The 19414-nt window shown below is 30.7% G+C and overlaps 7 protein-coding genes across 7 annotated transcripts; 2 read left to right on the top strand and 5 right to left on the bottom strand. All coding sequences in view use genetic code 12, as the record gives it.

The window, feature by feature from the left end:
• Positions 1-90: 90 nt before the first annotated feature.
• PHO81 (Pho81p) lies at positions 91-4083 on the bottom strand (the record flags this gene model as incomplete). Its single annotated transcript, XM_713540.2, has 1 exon — positions 91-4083. One exon carries the CDS (start codon positions 4081-4083, stop codon positions 91-93), a length of 3993 nt encoding a protein of 1330 aa, XP_718633.2.
• Positions 4084-4678: 595 nt separating this feature from the next.
• YRB1 (Ran GTPase-binding protein) lies at positions 4679-5317 on the bottom strand (the record flags this gene model as incomplete). The annotated part of the gene is made up of 1 exon (XM_713541.1): positions 4679-5317. One exon carries the CDS (start codon positions 5315-5317, stop codon positions 4679-4681), a length of 639 nt encoding a protein of 212 aa, XP_718634.1.
• A 577-nt stretch (positions 5318-5894) lies between these two features.
• On the bottom strand, positions 5895-7427 carry CAALFM_CR00570WA (trans-hexaprenyltranstransferase; the record flags this gene model as incomplete). Its single annotated transcript, XM_713542.1, has 1 exon — positions 5895-7427. The coding sequence occupies one exon, from the start codon at positions 7425-7427 to the stop codon at positions 5895-5897; it is 1533 nt and encodes a 510-aa protein (XP_718635.1).
• Positions 7428-8100: 673 nt separating this feature from the next.
• Positions 8101-10824, bottom strand: NTH1 (alpha,alpha-trehalase NTH1; the record flags this gene model as incomplete). The annotated part of the gene is made up of 1 exon (XM_713543.1): positions 8101-10824. The coding sequence occupies one exon, from the start codon at positions 10822-10824 to the stop codon at positions 8101-8103; it is 2724 nt and encodes a 907-aa protein (XP_718636.1).
• Positions 10825-13284: 2460 nt separating this feature from the next.
• MDH1 (malate dehydrogenase) lies at positions 13285-14298 on the top strand (the record flags this gene model as incomplete). The annotated part of the gene is made up of 1 exon (XM_713545.1): positions 13285-14298. One exon carries the CDS (start codon positions 13285-13287, stop codon positions 14296-14298), a length of 1014 nt encoding a protein of 337 aa, XP_718638.1.
• An 87-nt stretch (positions 14299-14385) lies between these two features.
• On the bottom strand, positions 14386-14940 carry CAALFM_CR00530WA (uncharacterized protein; the record flags this gene model as incomplete). Its single annotated transcript, XM_713546.1, has 1 exon — positions 14386-14940. One exon carries the CDS (start codon positions 14938-14940, stop codon positions 14386-14388), a length of 555 nt encoding a protein of 184 aa, XP_718639.1.
• A 969-nt stretch (positions 14941-15909) lies between these two features.
• CRM1 (exportin) lies at positions 15910-19149 on the top strand (the record flags this gene model as incomplete). Its single annotated transcript, XM_713547.1, has 1 exon — positions 15910-19149. The coding sequence occupies one exon, from the start codon at positions 15910-15912 to the stop codon at positions 19147-19149; it is 3240 nt and encodes a 1079-aa protein (XP_718640.1).
• Positions 19150-19414: the final 265 nt, after the last annotated feature.

Below are 19414 nucleotides of genomic sequence, written 5' to 3'. Positions count from 1 at the left end.
ATTAAATAATAATACATATATGGATAGTTCTTTTACTCACGTTGTTTTTTTCTTTTTTACTTTTTTAATTCTACATACACTTTAATATTATTACATACTTATGTCTTCTTTAAAACTTAATACATCATCAAATCTCAACCCATTGATTTCTGTTTTGGTATAACAATCCAATTCTTTGCGTAAGATTGCGTCATCTTGTTTATCTTTATCTTCATTAATTACATCACTTGATGCTACTAATATTAATCCTGTAGATCTAATCAATGGGATCAATTTGGGAACTAAATCTAATAAATGAATTGATGTAATTAATCCAATTAAATTATTGTTGATAGTAAAATTAACTGCTTCCTTAATAGATCTAGTGGTTAAATCATCCAATTCCAATGAAGCAGAAGAAGGGGACGATGAAGTAGAATGCGAATGTAAAAGATTATCTTGAGAATGTGGTTGGGAAACATGTGGAGCAATCTCTAATCCATTAGTTGATCTCTTAACAAATTTATTCAATTTAGTATTAAAGGCAATACCACTCATGATTAAAAATACTGGGAAATTGGGTTGTTTCCAATTTAAAATTTTACAAATCAATGAATTTGAAGAAAGAAAAATAATTGACCTATAATTGTTGTTATTATTAGGAGGGGTGTTGCCAGTAGGGAGGGTTTCTCGTTGACGTTTTTTATTGGATCTAATATGATTGAAAACATTACTTAAAATATTATCAATAAATTGATTCAAGTTGTTCAGAATATTATTAATAAATGGTAATGTTTCTAATTCATAAATTGATGGGAAAACAATTTCCAAATTCAAATTAATATCAATATTTAAAATATCCAATACCAAATCCAATGGTAAATAAATAATTTGTAATAACTTCTTAATTAATGGTATATCTTTATTAGTTAACCGAGATAAATCATGAATAATTCTTGGATAATCAAATAGATCATTAGTAATGGAATTCAATTGTTTTAAAGTTAAGTTGGGCAAATACAAATCAATATTATCAGTAATGGAGATTGACCAATTAGGACAAACAATAGGTGTTCCATCACTCAATAAACAAACTTTAATTCGAAGATATTCTCCTGATAATGAAGTTGCAGTAACGATAGATTGTGTTGATGGTATTAAAGTGGAGTTCGTTCCAGCACCACCAGCAGGCCCATTACCATTACTACTATTAATATTGTTGTTGTTGTTGATAGTGTTGTTAATAGTATTGACATTGTTGGGGATTGGCATGGTTGACACTGATCCTGGCGATAAAAAGTTATTTGGTGATAATCCACCAGCTGCATTTAATTTCAAAGTTTGTCTATTTTTAACAAAACTAGTAGAACTTTTCCAATAAGTATCAAACTTAGAAGTTTCTAATAATGTCCCTGAATAAGGGAAAATCACTTGATAGCTAAATTTTAATTCACCAATATTTTTCAACCTTAAGTCAAACAATGGAAGCAGGACAGTATTAATTTCTGGTGAATTTCCAGTGATATGTTCAAATGATAATGCTGTAGTTTTAGCAATTAATCGCGTACCAAATTTAGGGAAAATTTCAAAATCAATTCGAAATTCACATAATGAATCAACATCAGTTTGGAAAACACAGTTATTATTACTATTGCTATTGTTATTGTAGCTATCTTCTTTTATTGGCAATAGAATATTTCTAGGAACAATATCTGATATATTTGAAGTAATGGTTATTCTTCCAGGTTTCAAATCAGCAGTTGAGTTAAACAAGTTAATAAACACCTGATCCGAAGGGAAAATTAATTCAATTAAAACTTTTTGTTCCAAAAAATTATGACCATATCTTCGTAATGGTAAAATTGGTGGCGGTAATTGTAAATCAGGTATGCTATCAACATTGTTGTTATTGCTAGAGTTTTCATTCAAAGATGATACATCAACATCTGCTGTTGCAGTTGCAGTTGTTGGCGTTGTTGTTGTTGTTATAGCCAGAACCCCTTCCTCTTCCTCTTCTCCAGAATCCATATCCTTATCGTTACCTAAAATCGACATAGACGTTGAATTTGTAGAGTTTGTTGAATTGGCTGAATCTGATGTCAACTTAGATGAAGAAAATGCTTTTTGATAATAACTCAACAACTCATTAATCACATCAATATGACCTTCAACAACACAATAATATAATACATTATAGCCATCTTCATCAATAATATTTAACTTGGCTCCAAATTTAATCAATTCTTGAGTAGTTTTCACATGCCCTTCAGCGGCAGCATAAAATATGGGAGTCCATTTATTAAATCCGTCCAATTTATTAATTTGTGCACCATATTGAATTAATAATTTTATCAATTTATAATGACCTTGTCTTGATGCAACATGTAAGGGCAACAAACCTTCGACATCTTGTTGATTAATTAATTTTGCGATTAATTCTTGAGATTTTGCATTGGATAATAAATATTCTAAAGTTTTATAATCACCAAATTTACAAGCATAATTAATTGGTAAGTACTGTAAAGTATCTTTACTAGCTGTAGGGAAAGGATTGGAACCAAATCGAACTAATTTCTTGGTGATGTTTAAATGTCCGTGTTTAATGGCTAAAAGTAACGGTGACATAGAATCATTATCTAATTCATCAATATGTGATTGTGGGTATGACAACAATAATAAATCCAACAAATCAGGTCGATTCATTTGTGCTGCATAATGTAAACAAGTTTTCCCATTGAAATCCTTATGAACCAATAATTTAGTTTTCTCTTCCACAGAGGGGAACTGCAACTTTTCAACAATATATTTAACAATAAATGTACGAGAATGATTTATTAAATCAGTTGAATTAATAACTTTAACACCATTGTTAATTGTGACATGATGTGGATGATGGTTGTTAGAGTTGTTGTTGTTGTTGGGGTCCAGCTGTGATGAAGCCGTTGGTATAGAACAACATTGATGTAATATTGTTTTATTATTATTGAAATCGTCATTAATAAAAGTAAAATCAACGTCGTAATTAATAAATTGTAAAAACAATTCAAGAAATGAATCTGAAATTTTCAAATTGGTTATAGATAATAAGAAAATTTTTGATATCTTATATTTCACAACAGGGGTGAAAGGCTGTTCTGGTAATTTACTGCCACCATTATTAATTTTCTCCACCCACCTAGCCAATAACGATAAATCAGGTTCTTTAATAGTTGCAACATTAACAAAACTGGTGTATAATTCATCAATTTCATTATTGTTGGGTTGATTACTAACAATAGAAGAATGTCTAGTGAAAATTTCTTCAGCTTGATCTTCACCAATACCTGGCACACTTGGAATATTAAAATTAGGTGCTGGAGGTGTTGAACTATTGCCTGTTCCTGTGGTGGCTGTAGTGGATACCACACCAGAATTTGAAGCATTATAATTCAGTAAACTGGAATAATCACCATCCATAATACTTTCAATATCAAATAATGATTGTGTAACTAAATCACTTAATTCATTAATTTCATTTTTATGAAACACTGGTTGAACACTTACTGCTGTAGAAATGAACAATTCTTTAGTATGAGACTTTGAACGTTTGTCCCATTTTTTCACCACTTTAGAAAAACCGATCTCATTTAATTCAATAAATTGTTGTAATCGAAGTAGATCTTGATGAATTTTTTTGAAATTTTGATATAAATTCAAAAATGAAATAGAATTACGAAAATTTATATCGGCATTTGATAAAGAACTATCATCCCCTGCTGATCCATGTCTTTTCAAATATTGATTTGATTTGTTGAATAATTCATCACGTTTCATAAGTAATAAATTCAAGTTAATTGCTAAATTGGCTTGCTTTTCAAGATAAAAAGAATTGACTTTTTCCAATTCACGTTCAACTCGGAAAAAGAATGATGCCTTGTTCTCTTTAAGGGTATGTTGAATATTTGAAATTGTTACTTCTCCATCTATTGAGGTGGTGGTTGTGGCAGTTGTAGAAGGGATTGCCAATTGTTTAATAAGTTTTTTCAATGATTTATAATCTATGAAATGGCCCGAATATTCAGGAAGCTCCAATTGTCTTGAAGCAAGATATTTTCCAAATTTCATACCAAATATAAAGTTAAAAGCTTATGGATTGACTATAGGGAAGTAGAATAGTTTCAAACTAAAAGAGAACTTGATTGAAAAGTGTTGTCCAAAAAAAGAAGGATTTATTGATTGATTGATAAAAAGAGATTATAGTGATTTAATATTTATTTTTTTTGGCAGCAGCCCCCATTTAAGCACGTGTGCCACTTTCTTTTTTTTTCACTATTGCGATTAAATGGACAATAGAGATAATGGAAGAAATCTCTTACATAATTATATCTACTCATATTATTAATTATTACATATAATAGTTGATGATTTACGAGTTTCTTGTATCAAATTAACTGATATTTACATCTTTACATTTGTGATTTGATCGACAAGCATTTGATTCAGATCATATTATATAGCTATATTTTGTATTCCATCTATTACTCAGCAGGATATACAGAGAGAGAATCTATTCATATGATCAAAAGACAGATCCTTTTGATAATGACGGTATATGATTATATATTATTTCTCCCCTATTTAAGACCTCATTGGAATACTACTAATTATACCCAATTTCAAAAAAAAATAAAAGTAAGTACCAAAGGATTTATTATTCAATTTAATCTTTTTTAGCTTCCTTTTTAGCATTATCAAAGTGTTCTTTGAAAAGATCAGCATTTTCTTTATTACCAAATCTAATAGCTAAAGTTTGAGCTTCAGGTTCACCTTCAGAAACATCAGCAGTAACAGTATAAACCCAAGATCTATCAGAACCAATATTTGGTTTCAATTCATAATCAGCAGAAATCAAATGATTAGCACAAATTTTCAAAGTTTTATCTCTTCTCATTAAAATTCTGACTTTACCAGTAGTTTTATGTTTTAAAAATTTAACATCACCAGTACCTCTTTCTTTCCATTCTTTTGAATCACCATGGAATCTAAATAATTTGGCTCTAACTTTATACAAGACTTCCTCATCTTCTTCATTGGTTTTAACGTCAACTTTTTTATCCAATTGAACAACTGGAGTAAATTCGACATCAGCTTCTTCTTCTTCAGCTACTTCATTGTCATCGCCGGTTGATTTGCTAGTATCTTTTTCTTCCTTTTTATCGGATTCTTTCTTGTTGTCTGAATCTTCTTGTTCTGGTTTTTTCTCTTTTTTGGCACCAAACATGGAGAATACATTAGAAGTTGGTGGTTTTGGAATAGAAGTTGATTCTTCAGTCTTTGGTTTAGTATCTTCGGCTGACATTATAGGAGTAATTGTGGCTGTAGGTTGTGGGTTGTTGTAGTAGTTGTTGTTGTTATATTTAAATTAAATAAATAATATGCAATTAAATTAGTAAGTTTTGTTAGTTAGTTAATTATAAACTAAAAGTATAGTGCTATTGCTTTTTTTGATCTATTTAGTAGTTTATTTTAAGGAAATTCAATATGACCTTTGAATGTGATATGTAAGATATAGATAGATAGACAGAAACAAAGTTGAAAGAAAATTTTTTTTTTTTGTATTTCTGTTTTGATTTTGGTGAGAGAGAAAGAGAGAGATCAATTATTGAAGAAACAATTTGAATGAGACGATCAATTTTTAGACAATTCTACACGAAAAAACAAGTTCCTCATAATTATTGCCATCACACAACAACAACTAGTCGTGTAATTATTACCAGATAATTGTTTTCTATTGGCAACCACTTTTACCACTAACAACAACTACAGCTACAACCGTCTTTAACACATCTAATTTGGATATATATGTATGTATGTATGTACAGATATGAGAAGTTATGTAAGTATATATATATCTATCTATCAATCAATCAATTTTATCAATTGGTTCGAGTTAAAACAGAATTAGTCAACAATTCCAAGGCACTTCTAGCTTCTGATTCTGGTAAAACTCTTAAATTTTTTAAAGCTTGATGACAATACATGGTTGCCATTTCTTTAGTTTGAGCTACTCCATCATATTTTTCCACGGCTCTTCTAGCTATTTCAACATCTCCTGGTTGATTGAATTTCCTAGCTATCAAATCCCCTAATTTTGGTTCTTGTTTCCAAGCAAATAATATTGGTGCAGTAGCTAAACCTAATTTCAAATCAGCTTGACTTGGTTTACCAATGGTTTTATCACTACTAGTATAATCCAACATATCATCAACAATTTGGAAACATAATCCTAAATTTCTTCCAAATTGATAACAATTTTCAATGATATCATCTTGTGCTCCACTTAAAACTGCGGCTGCACGACACAGTTTGGACATTAATGATGCTGTCTTCAAATATGTCTTGTGTAAATAATATTCAAATGCTGCTTCGACATTAATTTCATGATCAACAACAACAGCAGCATCAGCAGAATCACCTCCATTTCCTCCATTTGTTGTTCGTTGTTGTTGCTGTACAGAATATTGATGAAGTTTAGTTGGTACTTTTCCAGTTGGTTGTGGAATACTTTTAACATCACCATCATTAAAAATTTCATCATTATTATTATTTTGTAATACAGTATTTTTCAATTGCATAAATTCCCCTTCAACTAAATTAGCAATAGTAGTTGATAATAATTCAATTACTTCAGGATTTCTTAATCGAGCAATCGCCACTGAAGCTCTCCCCAATAAGAAATCTCCTGCTAAAACTGCCATTTTATTAGTGAAAGCAATATTCCCACTTGGTCTACCTCTTCTAGAATCAGATAAATCTATAACATCATCATGTAATAATGATGCTGTATGTATCATTTCAACAATTTCTGCTAATCGACGTTGTTTAGGTAATATATCAAGTTGTCCCTGTGAGTTATCTTTGTCTCCAGGTTTATTATGCCCATTAATAATTGGTAATTTATCCATTGGTTTAGATAAAGGATCTAATATCACTTTGGGATTTATTCCATGTAAAATTGCCAATGGAGATAATGAATCATCAATAGATTTCCCAGCAATGGTACTATTCTGTTTTGTTGGTGTACCATTAAAACTTTTTTGTTCAGTGACATCAATTGTATCAATCGGAATTCTATTTCTTTGTTCAAGAGGGATTTTCAGTAATGCCTTGGATAAAATTAAGACAATTAATGGACGAACATTTTTCCCTTCAGCTTCAAAATAATATGAGCTAACACGATTTAACGTTGGATGTCCTGATCCAATTAAATTAGCTATTGATTTAGCTAAATTGGACATTTCATGACTAACTATAGAAAATGGATCCAGAAATTTTGATGTTGGTGGTGTTACTAATTTTTCTGCGGTTTCTACGGCAGTTTTAAATGTTGAAGATGAATGATGTCTTGATCTTATTCTTCTCGTGAGTAATGATGACGTAGATACTCGGAATTGTTTAAACGAAAGCATGACTATTGGTTATTTGTGAATGTGTGTATGTATAGATATAGAGACTATATTTTTTTTGACTATTCCACCTCCCCTGTTTTTCTAATTCCAGTATACTATAATGGTAATATTAGCAATGCAATTCAAAGAATATGACTAGTAACAGTAATAGTAGTAGAATATATATATATCTTTGTTGAAAAGATAAAATTCGGGGGACCAATAGGAAAATTTTTTTTCCTGTTTCATTTTTTTTTTCACCCTTCTTAGAAATGGAAGCAGCAATTGAAAAATTCCTCACTATCAACAAATCAACATACACACAAGAACCACACACTAAGAAAAACTGAAAATTAAAAACTCCCCTATTGGATAAGGGTGTCTATGTCTTTCTATTAGAATTAATGTGCTCCACTCTTTATAAACGTAATCCACATGTAATATAGTAAGCCTATTGGACAGAGTAATTTCACATTGCACTACACGTTTACAACAATAATAGCATAACAAAATGACATCACTATAAAACTCTATCTATTAAAAATAAAAAAAAACATCAACAAAATAGGTAAAAATATATATAAACTCTAACAATTGAAGAATAAAATCAAAATCAAAATCAAAATCAAAATCAAAATCAAAATCAAAMTCAAACTCAAAGGAAGGACTGAATGGAATAAGTCAAACTATTCATTTATTTATATTGTTTCCGTTGTTCAGGATGCATATTTCTTAAAAAGATTTCTGGAGGAGTCAAACTACCTAAAGCTCTTTGAGCATATAAATTCAAAAATGTCAAACCAAATACATATGAAGCATTAACCCAACCAAATCCTTCAGTGGCAACCCCTTTAAAATCCAATCCTTGATTACCATATTCTGCATCTACTCTATGAGGTACTGCTCCCTTTGTAACATTATATTTTTCAACAATGACTCCATTATAATCAACAAATGATTTTGTCATCATGAATAACCATCTATAAGCTAAACGACGAGCAATTCCATCATAGCCATAATTGACTAAACCTATCCATGCCAAAATTTGTTGTGGGGCCCAACCAAATGGATAATCCCATTGTCTTGAAGGACGAGTTAATCCTACTTCACCACGAGATTTTAATGTTCCAGCAACTAATCCACCATGTTCTTCAAATTTATGTAATGATTGATCAATTAATTTTGCTGCTTGGTTTGATGATGCTAATTTAGCATAAAGAGGCCAAAATGTGGTTGCTGATTCATAATTTGTTTGTTGTTGTAATTTAACATTATAATCATAATAAATGCCATCTTGTTCATTCCATAAATATTTATCAACATTTAATTTCCGTTGATGACTTCTTTCTAACCAGATTTTCGAACTATGGATTTTGTAGCTGTTATTATCATCATATGGGTCTTGTAAATTGTCATTGAAAAATGATTGTAAGATAAAGGCAATATCATTTTCATATTTATATAATAATGAATTCAAATCAACAGTGGCTAAATAAGCACATTTCCCTTCTAATCTATAACTTGTATCATGACCAGATTCTCGAACGGCTCTATCATGTAAGAAATATTCATCTAATTCAGGTTCTTTAATTTCTCCGGAATTATATTTTTCAATGAAATCAAGTTGATCAATATCATTATATTTGGCAAGATATGGTTTTAATAATGCATTGAAATGAGTAGGTTCAGTTTCTGGTGGGATCCCTTTACCTTCTGGATGATAACATGAAAGTCCTGTCTTGTCATCTAATCTTGGATGGGCACACCAAATTGTTTCATATTCTTTAATGGCAGCTAATGTAGCCCGTTTTAAAAAATCTATAGCTTCATCCATGAGTTCTGGGGTTACTTCTATAGTCTTGTTGAAAATTCTTAATGCCATATCAGTTAAAAATGGTGGTTGAGATCGACCTAAATAATAGGATCGATTAGCATTTAAAATTTTCCCATAATGGTGAATTTCATAAATGAAATTCTCCGCCATACCACGAGCTAATTCTAAATGTCTCAAATTACGTGGATTACCTGAAGGATCAATTTTGACATCAGTTAATAGTCCTAATGTTTCCATATATGAATCCCATCCATATAATTCATTAAATCTACCACCAGGTACAACATAGGGCCAACTAATCAAACTTCCACTATCAGGCGCTTGGGGATCAGGTCTAGTGGCAATTGATAATAACCCGGGTTTTTTATTGATTGATTTAATATAATCAGCATCGATTTTCTGTGGTAAATATTGTACATCCAATTGAATATCTGAACGTTGCTTCTTAATCAATTGGAAAAATTCATATTGATCTTTACGATTATAAGGAACATAAATTCTATGAGATTCTTGATTTTCATGTAATTTACCTTGATCATCAATCCAAGATTCTTTAATCTTTGTATCTTTAGCCATGTCAACAATGTTTTCTTTAGTAATTATTCTAGTTAAATTGTTCCAAAATGATGTAGAAATTAATCGTTTCATTCTATCCACGGGGTTTTCACTTAATCTTGCCTCATCTAATACAATTTGATGACGTCCAAATCTACTAGCAATAGTTAATTCTTGTAATAAATTACTTAATCGGTAAGTACCTCTAATTGAAGATTGATTAATTCCTAATGAATTGGCTGTACCTAATCGTAAAACTTTGGGGCCAGTATCTTCAATGGTAATTTGACAATTATTATCAGTATCTTCATTAGCTAATAATTCTCTAAGAGTTCCTTGAACATCATTAATATAATATTTCTTGGGTCGAATAAAAGTTGATTCATCTAATGATCCACGACGTAAATGGAATTTTTCCCGATTATAAGTTGTTGGAGTATTGGCATTTCTTATAACCGATTCTTGAGATATATTATCATGATAAATAGGAATAATTGATGGTTTCCTTCTAATGGCCAGTTCTTCTGAAGATCCACGAAATCCAGTTGGATGAGGAATAATTTCTTTACCAGTAATAGAAGATGGAGTTGAGTTTTCATTTTCTAATTTAGAATCAGTAGTATCAAATGGATCCTTTTCGTCTGCTTCACCTTTTTTAGTATTACTAACTGGGTCTTCATCTTCTTCCTCCTCCTCAGAATCAGAATGAATTGCTGAACCATTTTTAGTTTTACCCACACCAAGATTAAATTGAACTTGACTAGTTTGAGGAGTTAAAGTCGGTGGAGATGATGTTGACGATGATGAAGATAATGGTTCTGAAGTTTCTTTAATCACTGGTGGTGGTTCATAAGTGGGTCGTAGAGGTGATATTGGACCAGCACCATATTTAGTACTTTCAAAGGCACTAAATGTTCTAACACGATTCAATTTTTTCTTTCTTTCCTCACCATAATATTTTTCAGCAACATCAAATGGGTCATCATCACTTGATGTAGATGACATTCTTCTATGATTCTTCGTAAACATGATAAAGGGAGAACTATAGCAAAAAAGAATATCCAATGAAATATAGGAATATGATAAGTGACTGAGAAAATGAGGGAGTAGAGTTTATTGAAAGAAAAAAGTTGTAAAAAGTTGAAAAAATTGAAAAATTTCTGAACAAGTTGTTATCTATTTATTCTATTTTCTAATCGGCAAAAAATGAATTGTCATAGATTTCTTCTGCCAAGCAACACTATAATAAACAATAGGAATAGTGGCCTATATACAGGAAGATACACAGTTTCTTTTTCTTTTTTTTTTTGCTTTCCTGTTCTCTCTCTCTCTTCGTATTATGTACTCAACTGATTACTATAACGAAAGAAAGTAGGTGTGTCTGGTGGTGCTGGTGTTTAATTCATATTTCCATTCATTCCTTTTAAAATTTGTTTTGAATTGTTATTATTAATAGTAATATTTCCAATTTCGTCATTTCCTGTTCTTACAAAATAATTGTTGAGTAAATTTTTCGGTGTTCAATAGTCTTACAATTCTTAATTATTGCAGATGCAAATCCTACTAAATTTGTAAAAGCAAAGACAACTATTAAGGTTTTCTTTTTATGTCATAGACTAAACTTTTCAAAGTCATGCAAATGAGACATTACTTTAGGAGATTGTTAATGTGGGGAAAAAAGTATATAGGCAATTGTGACATTATATACAAGTGTGGTTGTTGTTGATGATGATGAGTCAAAACAAAGGTTAAATCTCTGCAACTCTACTTTCTCCTCCTCCCCCACCTGGAGATGTGAAAAAACTTTTTGGGAACACGTTTCCATAAGGAGATCTCTCACATAAAACACATACACATCTAGACGGAGTTTATGGAATAGTAAGTGTATGTGGTAGTGCAATAACCATTGTAATATGGGTTTGTTGTTGTTCGGGATAATTATCGGGATAATTTTAAAACATAAAACAAGAAGTGTGCTTGTGTTTGTGTATGACGAGGGGAACGAAAAAAATTGAAAAAAAGAGGGGTGGTGGTGGGAGGAATACAGAACTCCGTCTATCACAAGTGTTTCTATGTAAGATTGGGCGTGAAAAAAAAAAAACCATACAGAGAACAGAGAATATTCTATTTGACGTGTGTGGTGGTAAGTGCTTCCCCATAAATTGCATAATACAAAAAGAATTGTGGACAACTGCAACAAGGTACACTTTACGAACAAAGAATATAATGAGTTCCAACTTATTTTTTTCACTTTACAATACATTAAAATAGAAGTAATTGTTGCCGCGTATCAACTACTTTGACTTTTGATTATGTTGTTTACGGAAATTTGCCATTTATTAACAGCACTCTATATACACTTTCCAGTAAATTTTGTTGAATTCAACAAATTAGAAGGTAAACTCTGTTTCTGCTATGGAATTGTTACCAGTGCATATTTGGAGGGAATGTTTAACTAGCTCATATTGTAACTCAAGAGTTTCAACAAGATTGTCTTTAACGACATCCTGAAGACCCAAGTTTGTGAAAAAAAAAAACCCTCATTTTATCAGTAGAAGGTTACTTTTTAATCTACTTGATCATTATATATCACTTTTTGAGTGAACAATTGAACCAAATTTTTATGAAAAAAAAAAGTTGTTACAGATAATAGGGGTTTCCAACTTTAAATAGTTTGTTTGCTACTTATTTGACTTAGAATCTCAATTCATAATGACGCCAATTTCTCAATCCTTGAATCATTTTTAGAGTAAAACTTACTCAATTGACTTTATTCCCGTATTTAGGACACAGCAACCTACGTCTGTAGTACTTGCATTTTGAGTATGTCAAATAATTGGCACTATATCAACGGCTTAGTATTATGCAGCAATTGGGTCCAAAAAATTATAATAAATTGTATGATATGTGGACCTATACCCTCGGAGCAAGAGAAATCTATTGTGCAACTACTTTGCATAGCTGGACCGACTAAATCCAGTTGAATACCTTTTAATCGGAATTGTTCATTGGTTCTTGTCCCGGGAAAACCAGGATATAAATATACCTCAATGTTCCGGATTGTTACGGAGGTTTTCTCCAGGAAATCTTAGAATTTTTTTCTTTCTGTACAAAATCCACAGTTAAATGGAACTTCCATAAACCCGGGGTCAAAGAAAGAAAAAAACAAATGTAAGCGAATCACGTGTAATGCATACTAAGTGAAAGAAAGAAAAAAAAAGCGTGGGGTTGCTTGCTTGGCCGCCCACATGCAATTTATTCACCAACAAACTAATTCTATTTTTTTTTTTTCAAATCTCTCCTCGAACAACAAGGGAAAAAAAATCATTTAAAAGGATCTTAATATCCCTTGATCCTCTTGCCCCGGATTCAAAATTTATTTCATTTTTGATTTTTCTTTTCTTTTCTTAATCAATTATTTATTAATTTATTTATTTATTCAATTTATTTACTTATTTTAATCAATCAATTTATATAAATCTTACAACAATGGTCAAAGTCGCTATTTTAGGAGCTGCTGGTGGTATTGGTCAACCATTATCTTTATTGACCAAATTAAACCCAAATGTTGATGAATTGGCATTATTTGATGTCGTCAATGTTCCAGGAGTTGGTGCTGATTTATCTCATATCAATTCTGATTCTAAAACTCAATCATATTTACCAAAAGATAAAGAAGATAAAACTGCATTAGCTGCTGCATTAAAAGGTTCTGATTTAGTCATTATCCCAGCTGGTGTTCCAAGAAAACCAGGTATGACCAGAGATGATTTATTCAATATTAATGCATCAATCGTTCAAGGTTTAGCTGAAGGTATTGCTGCCAATTCTCCAAAAGCTTTTGTCTTGGTGATTTCTAATCCAGTCAATTCTACTGTACCAATTGTTGCCGAAACTTTACAAGCTAAAGGTGTTTATGATCCAGCTAGATTATTTGGTGTTACTACTTTGGATATTGTTAGAGCCAATACTTTTATTTCTCAATTATTCCTAGATCAAACTAAACCATCTGATTTCAATATTAATGTTGTTGGTGGCCATTCTGGTGAAACCATTGTTCCATTATATTCATTAGGTAACTCTAAACAATATTATGATATATTATCTGAAGAACAAAAGAAGGAATTAATCAAAAGAGTTCAATTTGGTGGCGATGAAGTTGTTCAAGCCAAGAATGGTGCTGGTTCCGCCACTTTATCCATGGCTTATGCCGGTTATAGATTAGCCGAATCAATTTTAGCTGCTGTTAATGGTAAAACTGATATTGTTGAATGTACTTTCTTGAACTTGGATTCTTCAATTAAAGGTGCTTCTGAAGCTAGAAAATTGGTTAAAGATTTAGATTTCTTTTCATTACCAGTTCAATTAGGTAAAAACGGTATTACTGAAGTTAAATATGATATCTTAAATCAAATTTCTGATGATGAAAAGAAATTGTTAGAAGTTGCCATTGAACAATTACAAAAGAATATTGAAAAAGGTGTTTCATTTGCTAAGAAATAAATGAACTTTGCAACAACAGCCATAAAAAATCATTAGTTTTTCTTATTTATGAGTACATAGATTTTGATCTTCAATAAAATATATCATCTACGTATATTCTTTTAGTTCATTTGATAACATGATTTTTTTGATGGAATTATGATGTTTAACGAAATTTTCAAAAAGTTCTTCAATAGAAATTTCATCATATCCTTGTTGCTCTTCTAAATATGGTAATAAATTAGGTATATTCAACATTAAAAATATCAATTTCTCTTCATTTACAACATCCAAAGCAATAGATAAATCCAATTTCAGAATATCTTTAACTATATCATCAATTTGTTTCAATTGAGACGACAACATTACCGATAAATTAGAATCTTGAGTTATTGTCATAATCGATACAATTATATCATTACCTATTTGTTTATAAATTTCAAATTGTAAATAATTTAAAAGTTGTAAATCGGTAATACTATCGTTATCCCCTTCTTCTTCTTCATGGTGGAGTATTATTAATAATGTTAATTGTGAATTGACAATCGTTGTTGTTAAGAATTGATTGATTTCCAAATCCAATTCTTCTTGACTAGTGATAATAAGTTTAATTATATAACATGATAACCAATCATGGTTAGAATTAGAAACCAATTCAATCATTGGGAGCTTATACAATTATGGTGATGTGGTGTTGCAAAAAAAAAAACACTAAGAAGTTAGCCCTAAGGTTTTTTTTTCTTTTATTTGTTTCACCACCAATAAGAAGAGGAAACAAATAAGCAATTACTGAAAGAAATATCGTACTAAATTGTATATGGATAGAATTATGATTGTTATATGTATATGTCAACTTTGAATTTGTTCAACACAAATACTAACAAGGGAAACATAGAGAACAGTTGTTGAGCGAGTTGCAAAAAAAAAGTGATCACTAGTACATTCCAGTAGTTGTTGATAAACTGTTACCAGATTAGATCAGATAAATATTCTTCAATCTAATCTGCTCTACTTAGTTGCAGCAGAAGGGGTGAGGTCACGTAAAAGTATTGGCAAAATCTAAATTACAGTGAGCAAGCAAACAACATTCAACTATTCAACAACAATCAACCAACAATGAAAGAAGGGGGGGACGGGAGGAGGCGAGAAAAAAAAATTTTCTTTGAAATTCTTAATCCTTAAATTACAAGTCAAACCACAAGTCAAAACTACAAAGCTAAACAAGTGACTAAAAAACAAAGGAAGCAATTCTATTTTTATTGGTTGAAATTGAACTGTTAGTTTTTATCCATCATTTACAAAAGTAGTTTTTAAAAGAATAAACTGTTTATTATATTGGAATATATTTACTGTTAATACATCAACAACATAACAGTCCTGCTCATCATTCATCATCATCAATTGGAGAATTTTGACATTTTTCTTCTTTCCTGCAAATTACTGAACCACCTTCCTCATTCAAAGACTATTTAAACTCTCACCAAGAAATACTTCAACTTCAAAGGGGAGAGAGAAAGAGAAAGAAGAAAAACAAAGAAGAAAAAAAAAACAAAACTAAAAGAAAAAAAAAGACCATAAAAACTAATAAATTCCTATTCTAGACAAACATCTTATCTTACCTTCTAAGTAACTATGGATGCCATATTAGATTTTTCAACTGATTTGGATATCAATTTATTTGATCAAACAGTTGACACGTTTTTCAAAGGATCTGGTAATGATCAAAAAAATGCTCAATTGGTTTTGAACAAATTTCAAGAACATCCTGATTCTTGGAAATTTGCCGATAAGATTTTATCCAATTCAAATAATGCTCAATCAAAGTATATTGCCTTATCATCTTTGAACAAATTGATACAATATCGTTGGAAAACTATACCTGATAATGAAAGAATTGGTATTAGAAATTTCATTGTCAATATGATTATTAGTCTTTGCGACAATGAACAAGAATTTGAAACTCAACGAGCCTTAATTAATAAAATTGATTTGACATTGGTTTCTGTTTTGAAACAAGAATGGCCTCATAACTGGCCTGAATTCATTCCAGAAATTGTTATGAGTTCTAGATCATCGTATAATGTTTGTGAAAATAATATGATTATTCTTAAATTATTAAGTGAAGAAGTTTTTGATTATTCTCAAGACCAATTAACCCAAGCTAAAGCTCAACAATTAAAAGTCAGTATGAAAAATGAATTTGAAAAAATTTTCACCTTGTGTTACGAAGTATTGGATAAAACAACCAAATCATCATTGATTATTGCCACCTTGAATGCATTATTGAAATACATACAATGGATTCCTTCAGAATACATATATCAAACAGATTTATTGAATCTATTATCAACAAAATTTTTAGCTCCAGCTGATACAAGAGCAATTTCTTTAAAGTGTTTGACAGAAGTTTCTTCATTACCCGCTCATAATGAAAAAACTTTAATTTATTTTAAAAACACTTTGGAACAAATTTATTCTATAGTGCCACTCACTACTAATTTGAAACAAACTTATAAAGTTGCTTCATCTAGTGATCAATCATTTTTACAAGATTTAGCCATGTTCTTGTGTACATTTTTGACAAATAATTTAGAATTATTAGAGAAACATAAAGAAGCAGGTGAATTATTACAAAATTCATTGTTCTATTTATTAGAACTTTCCCGGATTGAAGAACGTGAATTGTTCAAAACTTGTTTAGATTTCTGGTCAACATTTGTTTATGGATTATTTAAAGAAATTAGAGATTTACCTTCCAATGAATTAACCCCAATGATGCAATTAGCTTATGGTAATAGTTTAAGACCAACATCTTCCGGTGGTGCACCTGACCCAGCTCTTTTACAGAAATTCCCATTGAGACAACACCAATATGCGGAAATATTATCGAAATTGAGATTGGTTATTATTGAAAATATGGCCCGACCAGAAGAAGTTTTAATTGTTGAAAATGATGAAGGGGAAATTGTTCGTGAATTTGTTAAAGAAAGTGATACCATTCAATTATATAAATCCATGAGAGAAGTGTTGGTTTATCTTACTCATTTGAATGTTATTGATACTGAACAAATCATGATTGAAAAATTGGCTAGACAAATTGATGAAAGTGAATGGTCATGGCAAAATATTAATACTTTATGTTGGGCTATAGGATCTATATCTGGGGCCATGAATGAAGATATGGAAAAAAGATTTTTGGTTTCCGTTATTAAAGATTTATTATCATTAACGGAAATGAAACGTGGTAAAGATAATAAAGCTGTGGTTGCATCAAACATTATGTATATTGTTGGTCAATACCCAAGATTTTTGAAAGCTCATTGGAAATTTTTGAAAACCGTTGTCAATAAATTGTTTGAATTCATGCATGAAACACACGAGGGGGTTCAAGATATGGCTTGTGACACTTTTATTAAGATTACCCACAAGTGTAAAAAACATTTTGTTGCCGTGCAAGCAAATGAAACCGAACCCTTCATTAATGAAATCATTAGAGAAATCCAACAGATTACGGAAGATTTACAGCCACAACAAGTACACACCTTCTATGAAGCATGTGGGATTATTGTTAGTGCTGAATATAATAAAACTGCTCGTGATAAATTATTGAGTGAATTGATGGCATTACCTAACATGGCCTGGACGGCAATAATCCAACAAGCAGGTCAAGACCCCGAGTTATTGAGTAATACTGAAACCGTCAAGATTATTGCCAATATCATCAAGACTAATGTTGCTGTTTGTAAAGCTTTAGGTCCAGGATTTTATTCACAATTGGGTGGATTATACGTGGATATGTTATCATTATATAAAGCTGTTTCACAAATGATTTCTGATGCTGTTGCTAAAGACGGAATAATTGCTACCAAGACCCCTAAAGTGAGAGGATTGAGAACCATCAAAAAAGAGATTTTGAAAATGATTGAAACTTATATTAATCAAGCTGATAATTTACAAGAAATTGTTCGTGATTTGGTCCAACCATTATTTGGAGCCGTTTTAGAAGATTATAGTTCCAATGTTCCTGATGCTAGAGATGCTGAAGTATTGAGATGTTTGACAGCATTGGTTTCTAAAGCCGGACATTTAATCCCTGATGGTGTGGTATTAATTTTACAAAATGTGTTTGAATGTACTTTGGATATGATTAAAAATGATTTTGTTGAATACCCTGAACATCGAGTTGAATTTTATAAATTATTAAAAGAAATCAATGCCAAATCATTCCAAGGTTTACTACAATTATCTGGAGAAGCATTCCAATCATTGATTAATGCCGCCTTATGGGCTTTCAAACATAATAATAGAGAAGTTGAAGATAATGGATTATCGTTAACTTTAGAATTGATCGAAAATGTTGAAAAATTAGGTGACACTCCATTCACCAAGGCATTTTATGAGAATTTTTATTTCCAAATTTTATCTGATACATTGTATGTTTTCACTCAACCAGATCATAAAGCAGGATTTAGATATCAAGCCCAATTATTAGCTCAATTGATTCATTTGGTTGAAGATAATGTTATCAAATATCCATTATACACATCAGATCAAGCTCCTGAAGGGACTTCTAATTCAGATTTCCTCAAACAATATTTATCACAATTATTATCATCGGCATTTGATAACTTACAAGAAGTGCAATTGATCAATTTCCTTAAAGTATTGACAACCGTTTATAATGATTTATTCAAATTCAAGTCGGTATTAAGAGATTTTTTGGTGCAATTGAAAGAATTTGGTGGAGATCCAACTGATTATTTGTTTGCTGAAGATAAACAAATAGAAAGAGAAGAACAAGATAGATTACAAAGAGAACGAGACATGCAAGTTGGTGGGTTAATTAGACCTTCTGAAATGGATGACGAATAAGAAACCTTCTAGTTTCTACAGTTGACTTTCCCCACCCCCAAAAAAGCCTAACAAAAGAGTTTTATTACCACTTTATTAATATCACTAAATTAAATTTAACTACATTTTATTCTAACATACCCACATAACATCACTCATATATATATACACACACACAGAATCAATCAATCACAAGTAGCAATTGTTGTATTTATACATATATAGTTTGCGTTTATTTTTTTTTTTGTTTGAAATTTTATACACTGTTTTTTTAGTACAATGTAGG

The sequence above is a fragment of the Candida albicans genome, chromosome R, assembly GCF_000182965.3.
Source record: "Candida albicans SC5314 chromosome R, complete sequence".
Lineage (NCBI taxonomy): Eukaryota > Fungi > Ascomycota > Pichiomycetes > Serinales > Debaryomycetaceae > Candida > Candida albicans.
The sequence above is the reverse complement of the archived record's forward strand: the minus strand, read 5'-3'. Positions and strand labels throughout refer to the sequence as shown.